Source organism: Lutjanus erythropterus, chromosome 2 (genome assembly GCF_056507025.1).
Source record: "Lutjanus erythropterus isolate fLutEry1 chromosome 2, fLutEry1.hap2, whole genome shotgun sequence".
NCBI classification, from domain to species: Eukaryota; Metazoa; Chordata; class Actinopteri; order Lutjaniformes; family Lutjanidae; genus Lutjanus; species Lutjanus erythropterus.
Window position 1 is genome coordinate 27,597,166 of NC_139318.1, and position 13,050 is coordinate 27,610,215.

General features: G+C 39.1%; 1 protein-coding gene across 1 annotated transcript in view; it reads right to left on the minus strand.

Annotated features, from left to right (window-relative positions):
- The window catches only part of uba7 (ubiquitin-like modifier activating enzyme 7), a 45,232-nt gene extending 32,408 nt beyond the window's left edge, over nt 1-12,824 (minus strand). Inside the window, exons 1-16 of the mRNA XM_084735741.1 lie at nt 12,682-12,824; nt 12,425-12,593; nt 10,847-10,981; nt 10,611-10,717; nt 10,428-10,518; nt 10,000-10,132; nt 9,236-9,333; nt 9,001-9,150; nt 8,667-8,831; nt 8,422-8,526; nt 7,394-7,474; nt 6,180-6,335; nt 5,379-5,544; nt 5,099-5,295; nt 3,893-3,957; nt 1,771-1,981 (exon numbers count right to left, since the gene is read on the minus strand). Coding sequence (XP_084591867.1) covers nt 1,771-1,981; nt 3,893-3,957; nt 5,099-5,295; nt 5,379-5,544; nt 6,180-6,335; nt 7,394-7,474; nt 8,422-8,526; nt 8,667-8,831; nt 9,001-9,150; nt 9,236-9,333; nt 10,000-10,132; nt 10,428-10,518; nt 10,611-10,717; nt 10,847-10,981; nt 12,425-12,593; nt 12,682-12,728 — 2,076 coding nt within the window. The 5' untranslated portion in view covers nt 12,729-12,824. The remainder of the gene's footprint in view (nt 1-1,770; nt 1,982-3,892; nt 3,958-5,098; nt 5,296-5,378; nt 5,545-6,179; nt 6,336-7,393; nt 7,475-8,421; nt 8,527-8,666; nt 8,832-9,000; nt 9,151-9,235; nt 9,334-9,999; nt 10,133-10,427; nt 10,519-10,610; nt 10,718-10,846; nt 10,982-12,424; nt 12,594-12,681) is intronic.
- Between the last annotated feature and the right edge of the window lie 226 nt (nt 12,825-13,050).

Consider the following 13,050-nt stretch of genomic DNA (forward strand, 5'->3'; position numbering starts at 1 on the left):
GTTTAGGAACAGATCATAGATGGACGTGCTAGATGAGGGTATTTGGGTAACTTTGAAGTCCAGTTAATTCACACTACAATGCTCTGTGTTCTGGATCTGGATTTAAATACAAAGAAATGAGTTTTTTTTATTTTTGAATAGGTGCACTATATGAGCAGGGATGTGATCTAAAACATTTAAAAAAGCTCTTATGCATTTCATCTTGACTTTAAATTTACAATTTTTTTGAAAAAGAAAAAGCAAAATCATTAATTACTTGAACGATTAATCAATGACAAAACATTGCTTTGCCAACAGCAGCCTTCAGAAACATTCTGTGCAGCCCCTGTACCTGAAATGAAATGCATGCATTATATTTGAATAATTCTCAGTCCATTTCAAGACTTTCACTTTCGACAGCCTACATTTAACACACTTCTCAGCTGCTGCATCAAACTGCACCTCCCTAACAAGCATCTGACAGGTCAGGAATGACAACTTGGCACCTGGCAAGTGTTGCAGGAATTATGCTCTGTGATAAATGTTTGATGCTGCTAACTAAAGCTATCAATTTTGGTTAGACAAGCTGATCATATGCCGGCTCAGTCATCACAACTCTGAGATTCCCTCGGCCAGACTCAAAATACAGCAGATACCATGTATGTACTGAACGTTATCTGTTTGTATTTATGAGGCTTTTAATCTTTAATTATGTGATCCATCTTCTAAAGGCCAGTCTCTCATTGCATTTTTCATTCTTGTACATTAAATTGAGCCTTATATAGAACCAGATAAAGGGATAAAGATGCTTCCATAATGTCTCGGCTCAGATCTTTTCATTGTTCCATGTGTCAAAGTTTAAACACACATCCAGAACCACGCTCTCTTCTGTGTGGAGGCTCACACCCAGCAAAGTAGCTGTTATGTTAAATGTGTGGTCTTGATCTGTCATGCTTCTGTACCCTCATTTGTAAGGTCAGTTTGTGACCGTTAACTGACGTTAGCTGCCTTATCATAGTTCCTCAGAGAGTTTGTGGTCGAGAGTGACTTACCAACAGGACAATGAGCACATAACTCTCTGATACGTAGGTAACTAGGACAAAGGGAACTAGGGAAGAAAAAAAAAGAAGTAAAAAATAACAACTATAACTTCCACAGAGTTGCTCTATGGTGAGTTTGAGGCTTAACAAAATGTCATGATATTTTCTGGATTGTTGTTAACTGTTACACATGAGAACTGGTTTATTTATTATACCAAAAGTCGTGCTTTTCACAGGAGTCTTACAGGGAATTCAGTGCCCTATTATAAATATTAAGGCAGACATGAATGGAAGAAAATCATTCTTGCTCAGAGGAATCTCAATAACCCTGCAGGGACATATAATGAGGGTACAGGCAGCCAGTTGTTGGACTGGGGTCTGGGGTTAGTGAGGGTCTGTTTGGGTTGATACTGATCCGTGCCCCCCCAGGTGTGACAGCAACATGTGACATCACTCTGTCTGCATGCTTCACCAGATTACAAACCCTCAGAGCCGCTCAGAGATATTCATCAGCAGCTTTGAGTGGTTCAGGTTTCAGACGAGGGTAACAGTGGTCTCTGAGCCTGGGGAAAATATCCTGCATTGCTCCATGAAGAGAAATGTAGAAAATGAAAGACTTGATTGGCCTTTGTGCTGATGCCACATTGTAGTGTTTAAATGACTGGTATCCAAGGACCTTAAGTGTACAACAGTGCCCCTCTGTGTCCATAAAGATAAATTACAGCTTTACTTTGCATTAGGGAGAGTTTACCTTTTCAGGAGGGAAACAGTGCAGAAGCTGGCGGATTTCGTTGTTATAGAGAGCCTCCCACTTGCAGCGTGCCCAGCTCACACAGTCCTCCCAGCTCGTTGGACGTTGTCCTCCAGCTCTCATGTCCTCCAGGCTGCCACACACCCCACTGAGAACCTCCAGGGCCTCAGCGTCTCCATGACCAAGAGTCCGCTCTACGAACCCTACATCTCTGCAGGAAACAGTACAACAATTCCTCTGAATTCCTCACGGTTGCATGGTTTGCTAGCTAGCTAAAAAACAAAACATTACATTTTTGGCTAACTAGCTAAAAAGTTAACAAAACTTTACATTGTTTGCTAGTTAGCTAAAAGGTTAAATAAAATGTTATATTGTTTACTAGGTAATTAAAATGTCAACAAAATGTTACATTGTTTGGTAGCTAGTTAAAAAGTTAACTGAACACTATATTGTTTGCTAGCAAGCTAAAACATTAGTTAGCGTACTACTCATGGTGGCTCGGCAGAGAAGCTCTAATTTCTCATTCTTTGAGAAATCTAGTTGCGACACCTTATAATGCTCAGCTGGGTCTCCCTTAACTTTCTTTGAGGAACTTGATTATTTCTCTTCATCTGTCTAAAAGAGGAATCCTTGTCGCTGCAACCTAACCTAAATGTTCAGTTGTACAACACATTCTCAATGGTTATCTTCCAGAATAAAAAAAGCTTTGCTGACTTGGATGTGGCCAACAGTTGAACTGTGGAAAGAACATTTGACCTGGAAAGTGAAAATGGGGAAAGTCCTCAATATATTGTTAGTAAAAATATTAGTTTCTATCAACTACAAAGGAGACTAAACAGAATTTTGTAAATTGGGGCACAGTTTTATTGGTGACTCAAAGGGGATTCCTTTGACACATGGCTGTGGACTACTAAGAGGGAGAAGGAATTGTTTAGTAAGCTGTTAGTGTGCTGGTCAGTGTAACTCCCTACAACACGCCGGGACAGCTCTTAGCTCTTGCGCCATCATGTGCCAGCTCACCATGTATGGCCTTCCACTGCGAAATCAAACGTGATCTACCCCCTCTGCATGCAGTTACACCTAAACATGTCTAAACAAGAAGATTTTGAGTCATAGTTCTGCATAGAGCTGCGTGGGTGGGAGGAGAACACAGCAAAAACACACTGTTCTTTTCCATAACCTCATTAACAAGGACTCAAAAATTTACTGGACTATGAAGCGTAGCTGACCTGCCTCATGAAAACGTCCAGAAATGTTTTTCATGACTGCGCTACAAAGAGGCCTCTGAAAAAAGCGGTTATTAGAGTATTCCTAAACACATAAAAGATACTCTTCCCCAACATCTGTATAACATGAGAAACTTCAAGGGCTGTGTGACGCAGCGAACACCATTTCTGCTCTAGTCACAAGTTTTCCTTCAGTTTAAAGACACTAGAAAGAGTGTAAGTACTTCACAATAATGGGATTATATCAAATCTCACCAAAACAAACAGAGACATCTCAAAACATGGCAGGATTAGGAGGGCTCCGACACTCAAAGCTCAGACAAAGTTTCGTCTGGAGGCTCAGATCTGTCACCGACATCATGCTACATTATTGGTCAATACTTTATGGCAAACTCTGTGTTTTTCAGTCCACCAACATTGAGGTGCTGGTCATGAAATAATAAATAAGAAAGTCCTACTGCTCAAATAAATATGAATATACCAGTACAGTTTATTTAAAATGATATAGTAATCTTAGCTCAGTGTCAATTCAGTAGATGCTTATAAACCAAAAAGCCTCTAATTAGTTGAGAGACTTTATCTATTATTACCGCTGCTGTGAAAGATACAGCGCAGAGTGCAGCCTTGGCAGGACAGACTGTTTATGTCATTTTTACTAGAGATTTACTGCTAAACGCCAACCACATGTTTTCCTGTTTATAAAACAAAATAATGAGCTTGAAGCACTTCATTAGCTTTTGTAAGTTTGCTGGAATGCTTTGTAAGAGAGCAGACATGCATTGTAAAATGAGAAAGTCATTAAGTACCAGCAGGCTGGCAGCAGACTGGTCAATGTAATTTCTCACGTTTGTTGGAGGCAACAAGGTAAATCACATGAGGCTGGTGTCACAGCTTACCTCAGGTAGAGATTCAGATTTTCAGGTGTTTGTTTAAAGTGTCCCTCAAACTGGTCTCTGGCCCACTGAAAGGAGTGAAATAGTGGAAAGAAAACTCATTTAAACTCAAAATAAAACTGTGACCAGAGAACAGCCATTCTTGCAGAGTGACTGTATGAACTGCAGTGTCATTCTGTCTCTTGAGCTTGGTCCATCATTTTTTGGTCTAGACTGAAATATCACAACATCCATCACATGGCTTGACATGAACTTTGGTACAGACATTCATGGCTCCCAGAGGATGAGCCCTACTGAGCCTGACTTTTACTCTAGTGCTAACACGTGTTTGACACTTTGATTTTTTCACTTAAAGATGAATTTTGATAACTTTGATTAGTCCTTAACTTTTCATTTAATATAGTGCTATCATCTGGTTAAATTTGAAATTTGGAAAATACTGTGGTTTATGGTCTGTTTAATGATGACGCTGATCTAGTCTGTTTGACCAGATTATTTAAGTCCCACCTACAGCAGCTGCAATCTGAGCTTTCTCTCTGCTCCCTCCCTACAAGAACACAACGTCTCAGTTTGGTTTTGGTTGTTTTAGTTTATCCCTATGTTGTATTCACACCATACAACACCCACATTACTTTCACTCATGCATCTCAGACACCACTGATTCAACTGATTTACACATCTCATGCTGTTCATATTTAATCCAGCTGCTTAATGTGATCAATTTTTTTTTTTTTTTTTTTTTTTTTTTACTGTTGATGTCCTTTGCCAGTCGTTACATGGTTTCTCTCCCTTTTGTTGTGGCCACTTGAGCTGGGTCATAACACCAGCAGATCTAAAGACATTTCAATCATCCTCAGGTTTGTGTTTAGTGCAACTTAACAAATGTTAGCATGAGATGAGATTCTACTGTATTTGACTGTATTATATAAAAGGATGTTTCTAATGTTTTGTTTTGCTCATCAATATATATGTAAATGAGGTGGACATTTTAAACATGTTTTAAACTTACTTTGTATCATTTGAAGTAAGGTCTATTTTATGTGCCTGGTCATTCAGTGTAGGTTATGAAGCAAAATGAGGTAAATCGACCTCTGAAATTCAAATACAAATCTTAAAGGCCCAGTGTGTAAGATTTAGGAGGATTTATTGGTAGAACATGGCAGGAGTGGGCTGGTTCTTTAATTAGATTTAATCAGAAGTACACTGTACCTGCAGGGTGTGCTCAATGCGGTGAGGGAAGTTCTTGAGAGTGCACAGCGGGATGGCGTTATCAGAACTTGATGAGCCCTTGCCGTAAGACTCTGTCAGGTGAGGCACCACCACCAGAGTGTGACCCTTGCTTCCTTGAGTTCCTCCCTCCAGCATCGGCTTCCGGTGTTGAACGCAGCGTCCATCCAGATAGATCCCTGGGCAGCAAAAAGAAGGACTCATGTATATGGCGTAATGATTGTGGTAATAATTGTAATGAAGACAAGATGAGTGCCCTCACTGGCTTCCACATTATCAAGGGCTGCAGCCACTCCATCCAGACCACTGAAGAAGTTGTAATCATACACTCCTTCGCTGTCAGGGTCAAGACGATTCTGGTGAGCGGTGATGTTCATCTGCGGGTTCATTTCTTGCACTGCTTTGGCAGCAATGTCTGATTTTGGTTTCTGTTTATGGACAAAATTTCGGAGTCAATGGGTGATGTTTCTGCATGAGCAATGCAGGTAAAATCAAACAAAGAAAAAACATAATGACAGATGGAAGGAGAATAAAACTTTCTTTTAAAACCAATATACAGATTTAATATTGCATCTCTCTATAAAAATAAACCTCCAAAGAAGACATCGTTAGTCTTCAATAATTCATGCTGTATGTTTACTGTCAAGACACTATATTCTGAGTGTCTCACTGCTATTCTATTATGTAACAGAAGCATCGGCGCTTTTCTCACCAGAACTTCAGAGCAGTTGAAGATCTTGTGTCAAGATACCCACTAAGTGCACTCAACTACATGTTACATAAGTTGTTTAGACACTGGTAGTTGTTTATTCAGACATGAGAGATCAGTTGTCTGATATACTGCTCATGTAAACTGCAAAACAACAACCGCCACATATGATGGAGCACGGCAGCTACATGTAATCTGACACAAAGACAGTCACAATACGTTCACCCCCAACCTGTCTCATTAGAGAAGACCTCTGACCTTTCCACTTAACCAGGTCAAACAAGAGCCAGTGAGCTATGGTGGCACATGCGATTCTTCACCTCTTAGAGGAAGGAAGTACTGTGCGTTTCTCACCCCGATATCCTGAGACCTGAACAGGAACTGTCTGTTCAAGTTGGATTTTTCTATGAAGTCCATGTCTGTCACAGTGATGTGTCCTCCTTTTCCAGCTCCGAGCCCCATGAGGGCAAAGTTTTTAAGGAGCTCACAGCCAATAGCACCAGCTCCAACCTTGAAAAATGATAAGAGAGATTGTTTCAGGCTAAATGTGCATGAGGTTAAAGGTTCAAATCAGTTTATTAATATACCACATTTAATGCAATCGCAGTTGACCAAGGCTGACTTAAATTGAAAGCCAAAGAGAAGAGGTGAATCCTTCTCAGAGACTTAAAAGTTTCTAGGGTCTGAGCGGCTCTTATATGAAAAGGTAAGCTGTTCCAGAGGGTGCCACTATTTTTGTGCCTGGATCTCAGCATCTGGTTGGTTGACCTCATTGCTCTAACTGTTAGATGAGGTGGCACCAGACCACAAAAGCAAGCAATAAAATCCTAAAATCAGTCCTGAAATGGACAGGAAGCCAGTGGTGGAAGGCCAATACTGGTGTTATATGATCAGGCCTCCTTTTTCCAGTTGAACGAAGAGCAGCTGCATTTTGTACCAACTGCAGATGACAAAGAGGTGACCATTCCAGATCTACATACAAAGAATTACAACAGTCTAACTCAGGGGTAATAAAAGCATAAAAAACATTTTTGGAATCTAGAGATAGGCCTTGGTTAAAAAAAACAAGTTTTGATATCTTTGAAGCAGTCAAGCAAAGGCAACTTTGAATCTTTAGTTCATGTAATACAAGTGGATGACATCAAATTAAAGCTGTCTTTTACAGATAAAAAAAGATGAGCCTACCTTGTGTTTTACCACATGCCAAACAACAGATTTATCTATTGTTGCACATGATTTATTTTACTTCCTGATACTTAACATGCAGTTTCTACTGTGTTAAAACAAACACATGCATGCACTCTCTCTACCTTAAACAGACACATACAGACAGTAAACAGCAGTAAAAATAACACTGTCAAAGGAAACAGAGAAAGGGTTTGGCACTGTTAAACAGTCCCTGCACACCAAGAGGTCAACTCTGGCAGGAAATGCCGCCTGAATCACAGCCGTTTCCTGCATGTGCCATCATCAACACCAGACAAGATCAAAGCGAAACACAGATGGAGCGCCTGCATTCCCAGTGCAGAGTGCGCCACCTGCTGGACGAATACAGAACCTGCCCTCACCAGGAAATACTTCTGCCTCTCGAGCTTCTCCTGGAATGCTGCCCCAAACACAGCGATCTGTCCGTCATATCTTGTGCGTTTCTGTCAGAGAGGAAAAGAAAATGTTGAATTGACATCAGACAAATGGAGAGACAGCAGACCTCCATACATTCAAAACTGGACTGAGGCCCTGTTGAATATGGCTAAACTTGAAAAAGTCATTTTTATGAAACAGGCATTCTAGATAAGTATAATTTAATATGATTGCCCTTATTATCAACCGTGTCCTGAAGACAAAAGATGGAAAAGTGTTTTATGTTGAAACCTTGTAGCTAGATTGATGGACATCTATCCACTTGCTACAGAAAGCTAGTAAGTTAATGATTTGTAGAGACTAACCCTATTTTTTGTATAAATTAATTTGATGCTTATTATTATTATTATTATTATTATTATTATTATTATTATTATTATTATTATTATTATTGTTCTGTCTTTCTTTTAGTTGTTGTTGTCTCATGTTTTTGTTACTGCTGTTATTTGCTTATCGCTTTGTTTGCTAGCTCTCTGGAACGGCCTGACTGGACATCTGTGTAAGATCTAAATAATTGTTATTCTTCCTTTCTATTAGTTGTTAGAAAACAAAAACAATGAGGGGAAAGGGGGAAAATGCATTTAACTAAAAGAAAATTAAGCGTAGACTTACATTATTTTCTTTTTGTGACCTGAGAGATGATCAGATTTTCCACTGAATGAAGAAGGATCAAGTGCGTCTTTATTTATATCCCTTAATGTTTGTTATTTGGGCTGTTAGGCTGGCTATAAGTTGAGAGGAGATAGTGTATGACTATGGTGTTGGGTTTATTCTGCATTTATTGTTCTTCTCTTTTTCTGTTGATTTATTAATGTGTTTTGTTAAATATTGTTTCAAAATCTGTCTTTGTATTGCAGAATGACCCAAAAAAAAGTTTATACCAGAACTTTGATTGAATGTTGCTGATTGATACACTGTATGTGACTTGTTTATATAGAATAATTTCTCAACATACTGCAGGAGGGGAGCACTCTGCCAGTTGGTTCTCCTCTTCAGGGAGGCACTCCAGTGCATCGAAGTAAAACCACTGCTGAAGAGGCATGAATTTCCCACTGCATGCCTGCAGGAACGTTATAGAGCACACAGAGAAAAATACAGTCAGCTATATACACTACAACGTACGTTATGTATAATTAATATACACAATACAACAATAGTGGTATTTAAAGTTCAAACTAATGTCACGGGCACAAAACTCACCTTAATAACTTCTTGAGCAGCGAGGCCTCCAATGAAAGCATTCAAAGGTGCCAGGTCACCCCGGGCTGTGCAGGACAGGTTTCGCACAGCAGCTTCATCCAGCTGTTCCAGCTGTGCGACTGTATTCAACTCTCTCACCATGTCAAGCAGGACATTTGCATCTGACTGTATGAAATTAATCAGACCAAGAAGTGAGTGGAAACAATCCTGTAAACTGCTTTGGTGATCATACTGCAACTGCAATGCCTGATTAAGCTTTATTCTATTTTTTACATATTATACAACTTTTTGGGAAATTTATTTAATATGGGCTGTAGTATTCTGTGACCTTCACCTGAGACCATGAAAGAGGGAGTCTCTTCTCTTTCTTCACAAAGCTGTGGAGGGCTTGGAAAGCCAGGTGCAGAGTGTTGTGTCTCTCTATTTTACCATAATCATTCATTTTCAGCAGCTGATGGTCCAACAGAGCCTCATTCAGTGGTTTCTGAAATTCATGTCATATTCATAATATTAACAAAGACCACTCTATTTTTCAAAAATTAGGAAAGTTTAAACATGTTGATACTTACAAATTTTAGCTTGAGGGACTCTTTAACCTCAGTTACTATTCCACCACGTTGATACTCAGAAAAGCCTGAAGTGTCACAAATGCTGAAGGAGTACGGGCCTGGTGATAGAAACAACAAATTACATGTAAACCTTGTGAACAATTTTTCAGAACAATTTACAAAACGACAGTTGACTCTTACTCTAGAATCTGTTGAATCTGTAATGAGGAAGAGGAAGATCAGATACATTTGTTTTCTATTGTCCAGATGTCACAAGTTTCTGGACCAAATTAAGTTTTTTTTATACATCATGAAGCCAATTTCTTTTGGAAAACATAAAAGCTACAAACCATTACAAAGTAGAAAAAATGATATGAAATGGCAGAAGATTAATTCTAGTGAAGAGTGGGACTATACTCTTCACTAGAATTAATCTATAACTCTAAATACCCTTACAGAAGGGATCCTTTCAATTTTATCTATTTTTTCTTTATTAATATTTCTTTTATTTTGTGTAATTTTCATTTTTTTCTTAGTTTTAGAGTTATATTGTAATGTCTTCATATTTTTGTGAGTGCAATGTGTATTGTTTGCCTGTATAATTACAAAAAATACATTTAGATACTGAGAAAATGAAAAAAAAATCTCATCACAACTATTAAATTCCACTGAGATGCTCCTTGGAAAGTTTGAAAATGTTGAGTGGCACGCGGAGGTCTGACCACACTATGTGCCGTCTCAACAGCTGAGGAAAGAAACTGTGAAGAAACAAAGTAATCACTGACCACGGACTTTGATCTCCACAGGTTTGATGTTGTTGAGCTCCGTCATGCCTTGGATTTCAGAGAAGGAAACTTTGATGTGATCTGAAAATCCGTGTCTCTGCTCATCTGTGCAGATCACAACTCCAGGACTGTCCTAAAATAAAGTCAGGTGGACAAACGTCAAGCATTATATTCTAATGATAATGCTCAAGCCAGCTTATTTTGTACATTATTATTTTGTGAAGTTCAATCGGACAGGTCAGATTGGCCTTTTTATCTTGCTTTGTGTATGTTTGGCTTCTAAGGTAAACTGGCAAATTGCCCATAGATCTGAATGTTACCCAACAAAACCTTTACAGTATCAGGACAAACAGGTTTTAGAATGGGTTACTGGTTGTGTTAGAGAGGATTTTAATATGCCAGTAAAATAAAACAGTGGGAAGTATTACCTTAGAGATACTTGTTATGATTGCTGATGCAGGTGCCTCTCCATCACGGTCCAAGACCTCAAACTCTTCCCCGAAGTCACAGAACAGCTGACTGCAAATGAAGCGCGAGGTTTTCCCTTTTTTTCTTGCGTGCATCATTAACTATATTTAGTCAATTTCTCACAATTTGCCTCACCCACTTACCCACAGAGTCCTCTGGTGTCTGCTACTATGAACTTGATTCCCCGTGAATGGCAGAGCTCACCAAAACGCCTCTGATCATCCAGCGAGGAGTCAGTGAGGACCACTACCTGAAATATGACATTTGTTTGAGGACAAACCATATCAGACATAAAAGCCGATCATTTGGTTTTGTCAGCTCAGCCTTAATGATATAACCATGAAGTCTTTGTGCACTATTAGGCACAACAATGATGTACCTGGAATTGCAGAAGCAGGTCGTCAGTCAGCGGTCCGGTGTGGGCAGACACTCGCACACGAGGGTTTAAGTCCGACAGCTGCTGGAGGGAACATGTGGCTCTGTTCTTACCAAGGTGAGACTCCTTCAAGAAAAACTGGTGCAAAAATGAAAGTTAAGGCTGAAAAAAATCTCAACTCAATTTCCAGATACTAGAAAGCAAAACAAATTCAAGTAAATATATATGATATAGTAAGATAAAGACAAAATACATTTTGTCAAGCGTTATTGTCACTGTGGGATGAAATCAATGAGTGAGAATTATAATTTATTATGAGTCACATCTCTAATGTTTTGTTACTGTTGATATAGTGCAACATGAAATGTATCATGTGTAGTCATAAAGGATTATGAATGCTGTGATGGCCAAATGGACAGTTGAGGGTAAAACCATGCACACACTCACCTCACTTCTTTGTTCAGTGCACAGGTTAATTTAATTTGCAGTCAGCCACACCCCAAACAATTCAGGTCCACACTACAGTTTATTTGAGTTATAATTTCTTTATTTTCCTTTAGCTTTACACTGTTTAAATGGAGTGCACACATTTTCACACTGTAAGGTTAAATTTAGTAATTTTCTGTTGTATTAATCATTTTTCTTTGTCTTCTTTTGAGTTACCATGCTGGTGGGGGTGGTTTCCTCCTGGAGGGGACAAAAGGTGTGGCCAAGGCGTGGAACCTGTTAAATCCTGTGGCCAGCTCATCAGGCCGTACCATCTCCAGCCATGTCAGAGGGGGGTTTGGGTTTAGTTAGTTTTTCCTGTGTATTAGTTTTAGTGGATACCCATTTTGTTTTCCCCTTTTGTGTTAGTTGGTTTGGCCAAGCCAGTATATATGTTCCCTCATGTTTCATTTTGTGAGGTCAGTTTGTTCAGTTAATGCCTTGTTTTGTTGCTGTCATTTTCTGAGTATAGTTATATTCTGTTGACCTCTTTTATAGGCCTAGTTATTAAGGTCCTGGTTTATATTGTTTTGCATTTTTTGGGTAAATAAAAACCCTATTTTTTTCAACAAATCCCTGTTTTCCTCTTTGCCCCACTGCTTGGTCCCTGACAAATGCACTATAATACACTGTGAATGCCTTCATAAAGCAGTATAGCTGTGGTCTTAATAGAAAATGAAACCAAAAATGCTTGTCTAAGCCTCAGCAGGTATGTATCTTCCTTTTATGGAAATAATTTAATGTATAGGGATGGAAGGAGTCAAAGTGAAAGTAAACTGACTTCCTTTGAAAGAAAAACTGTTCACAATTACCATCATACCCCCATTAATATTTAATTTGCTGCTTTTTCACAGATAAAACCAAGATATTAACCTTTATGATGAGTGATATGTTAAATTTAGAAGATTATTTTATTCATTATGCAGTAGCTTAAGTAAGACTTAAAAAGTTAATCACTGAGGCATTTTTCATTGAGTAAAAATTAGTTATTACTGCCATAAGATCATCCAAAGTCTGTCAAGATGTTTGATTTAATTATTTATTTATCTATTTATTTTTTTTCATTTTAACAGATCATCACCACATTTTTAGTACCTGGGAGGACAGGTCGGTCCACGTTGTCTGCCCCTCATCCTGGACGGTGACAGACTTCACTCCGGACAGAATCACATTCTTGGCTATTTCTACTCCAAGTCCTCGCATGCCCGCGATGAGGACGTTGGTTGCGCCCATCCGGTGCATGGCATCATGACCCAGAACATACCTGCACAGGTAAAGGGCAAGTGGATCTGTCGACCAGCCGTCTATCACAGTTAAATTAACCACTCGCCACCAACATGTGGAGTACTTACAGCTGTCTGGAGTAGAAGCCTTCATCGATTGCACCGATTTCAGACATGTTGCTGTTAAAAGTCTAAAGTATGAGATAACCGGAGTGAACTGAGGAGTTATGGGGACTGAGACCTGCCAAAAACAACTGAACGGGTCAAACCAGTAACAGAAAGTAAACCTGCTGACAGCTGATGACAGTGTGAGAGAGTGTATTTCACTTTCGTTTCATAGGATTCTGAGGGTTTGATGTAGTCCCAAACAAGAAGTGGTTTCTGTAATTGACCACGAGAGGGAGACACAGGACTGTTTGTCAAGTTGTAACCACTTCTCTCCTTTTCTTTCTTTTTTGGTTGAAGTAAACATTTATTATTATTATTATTATTATTATT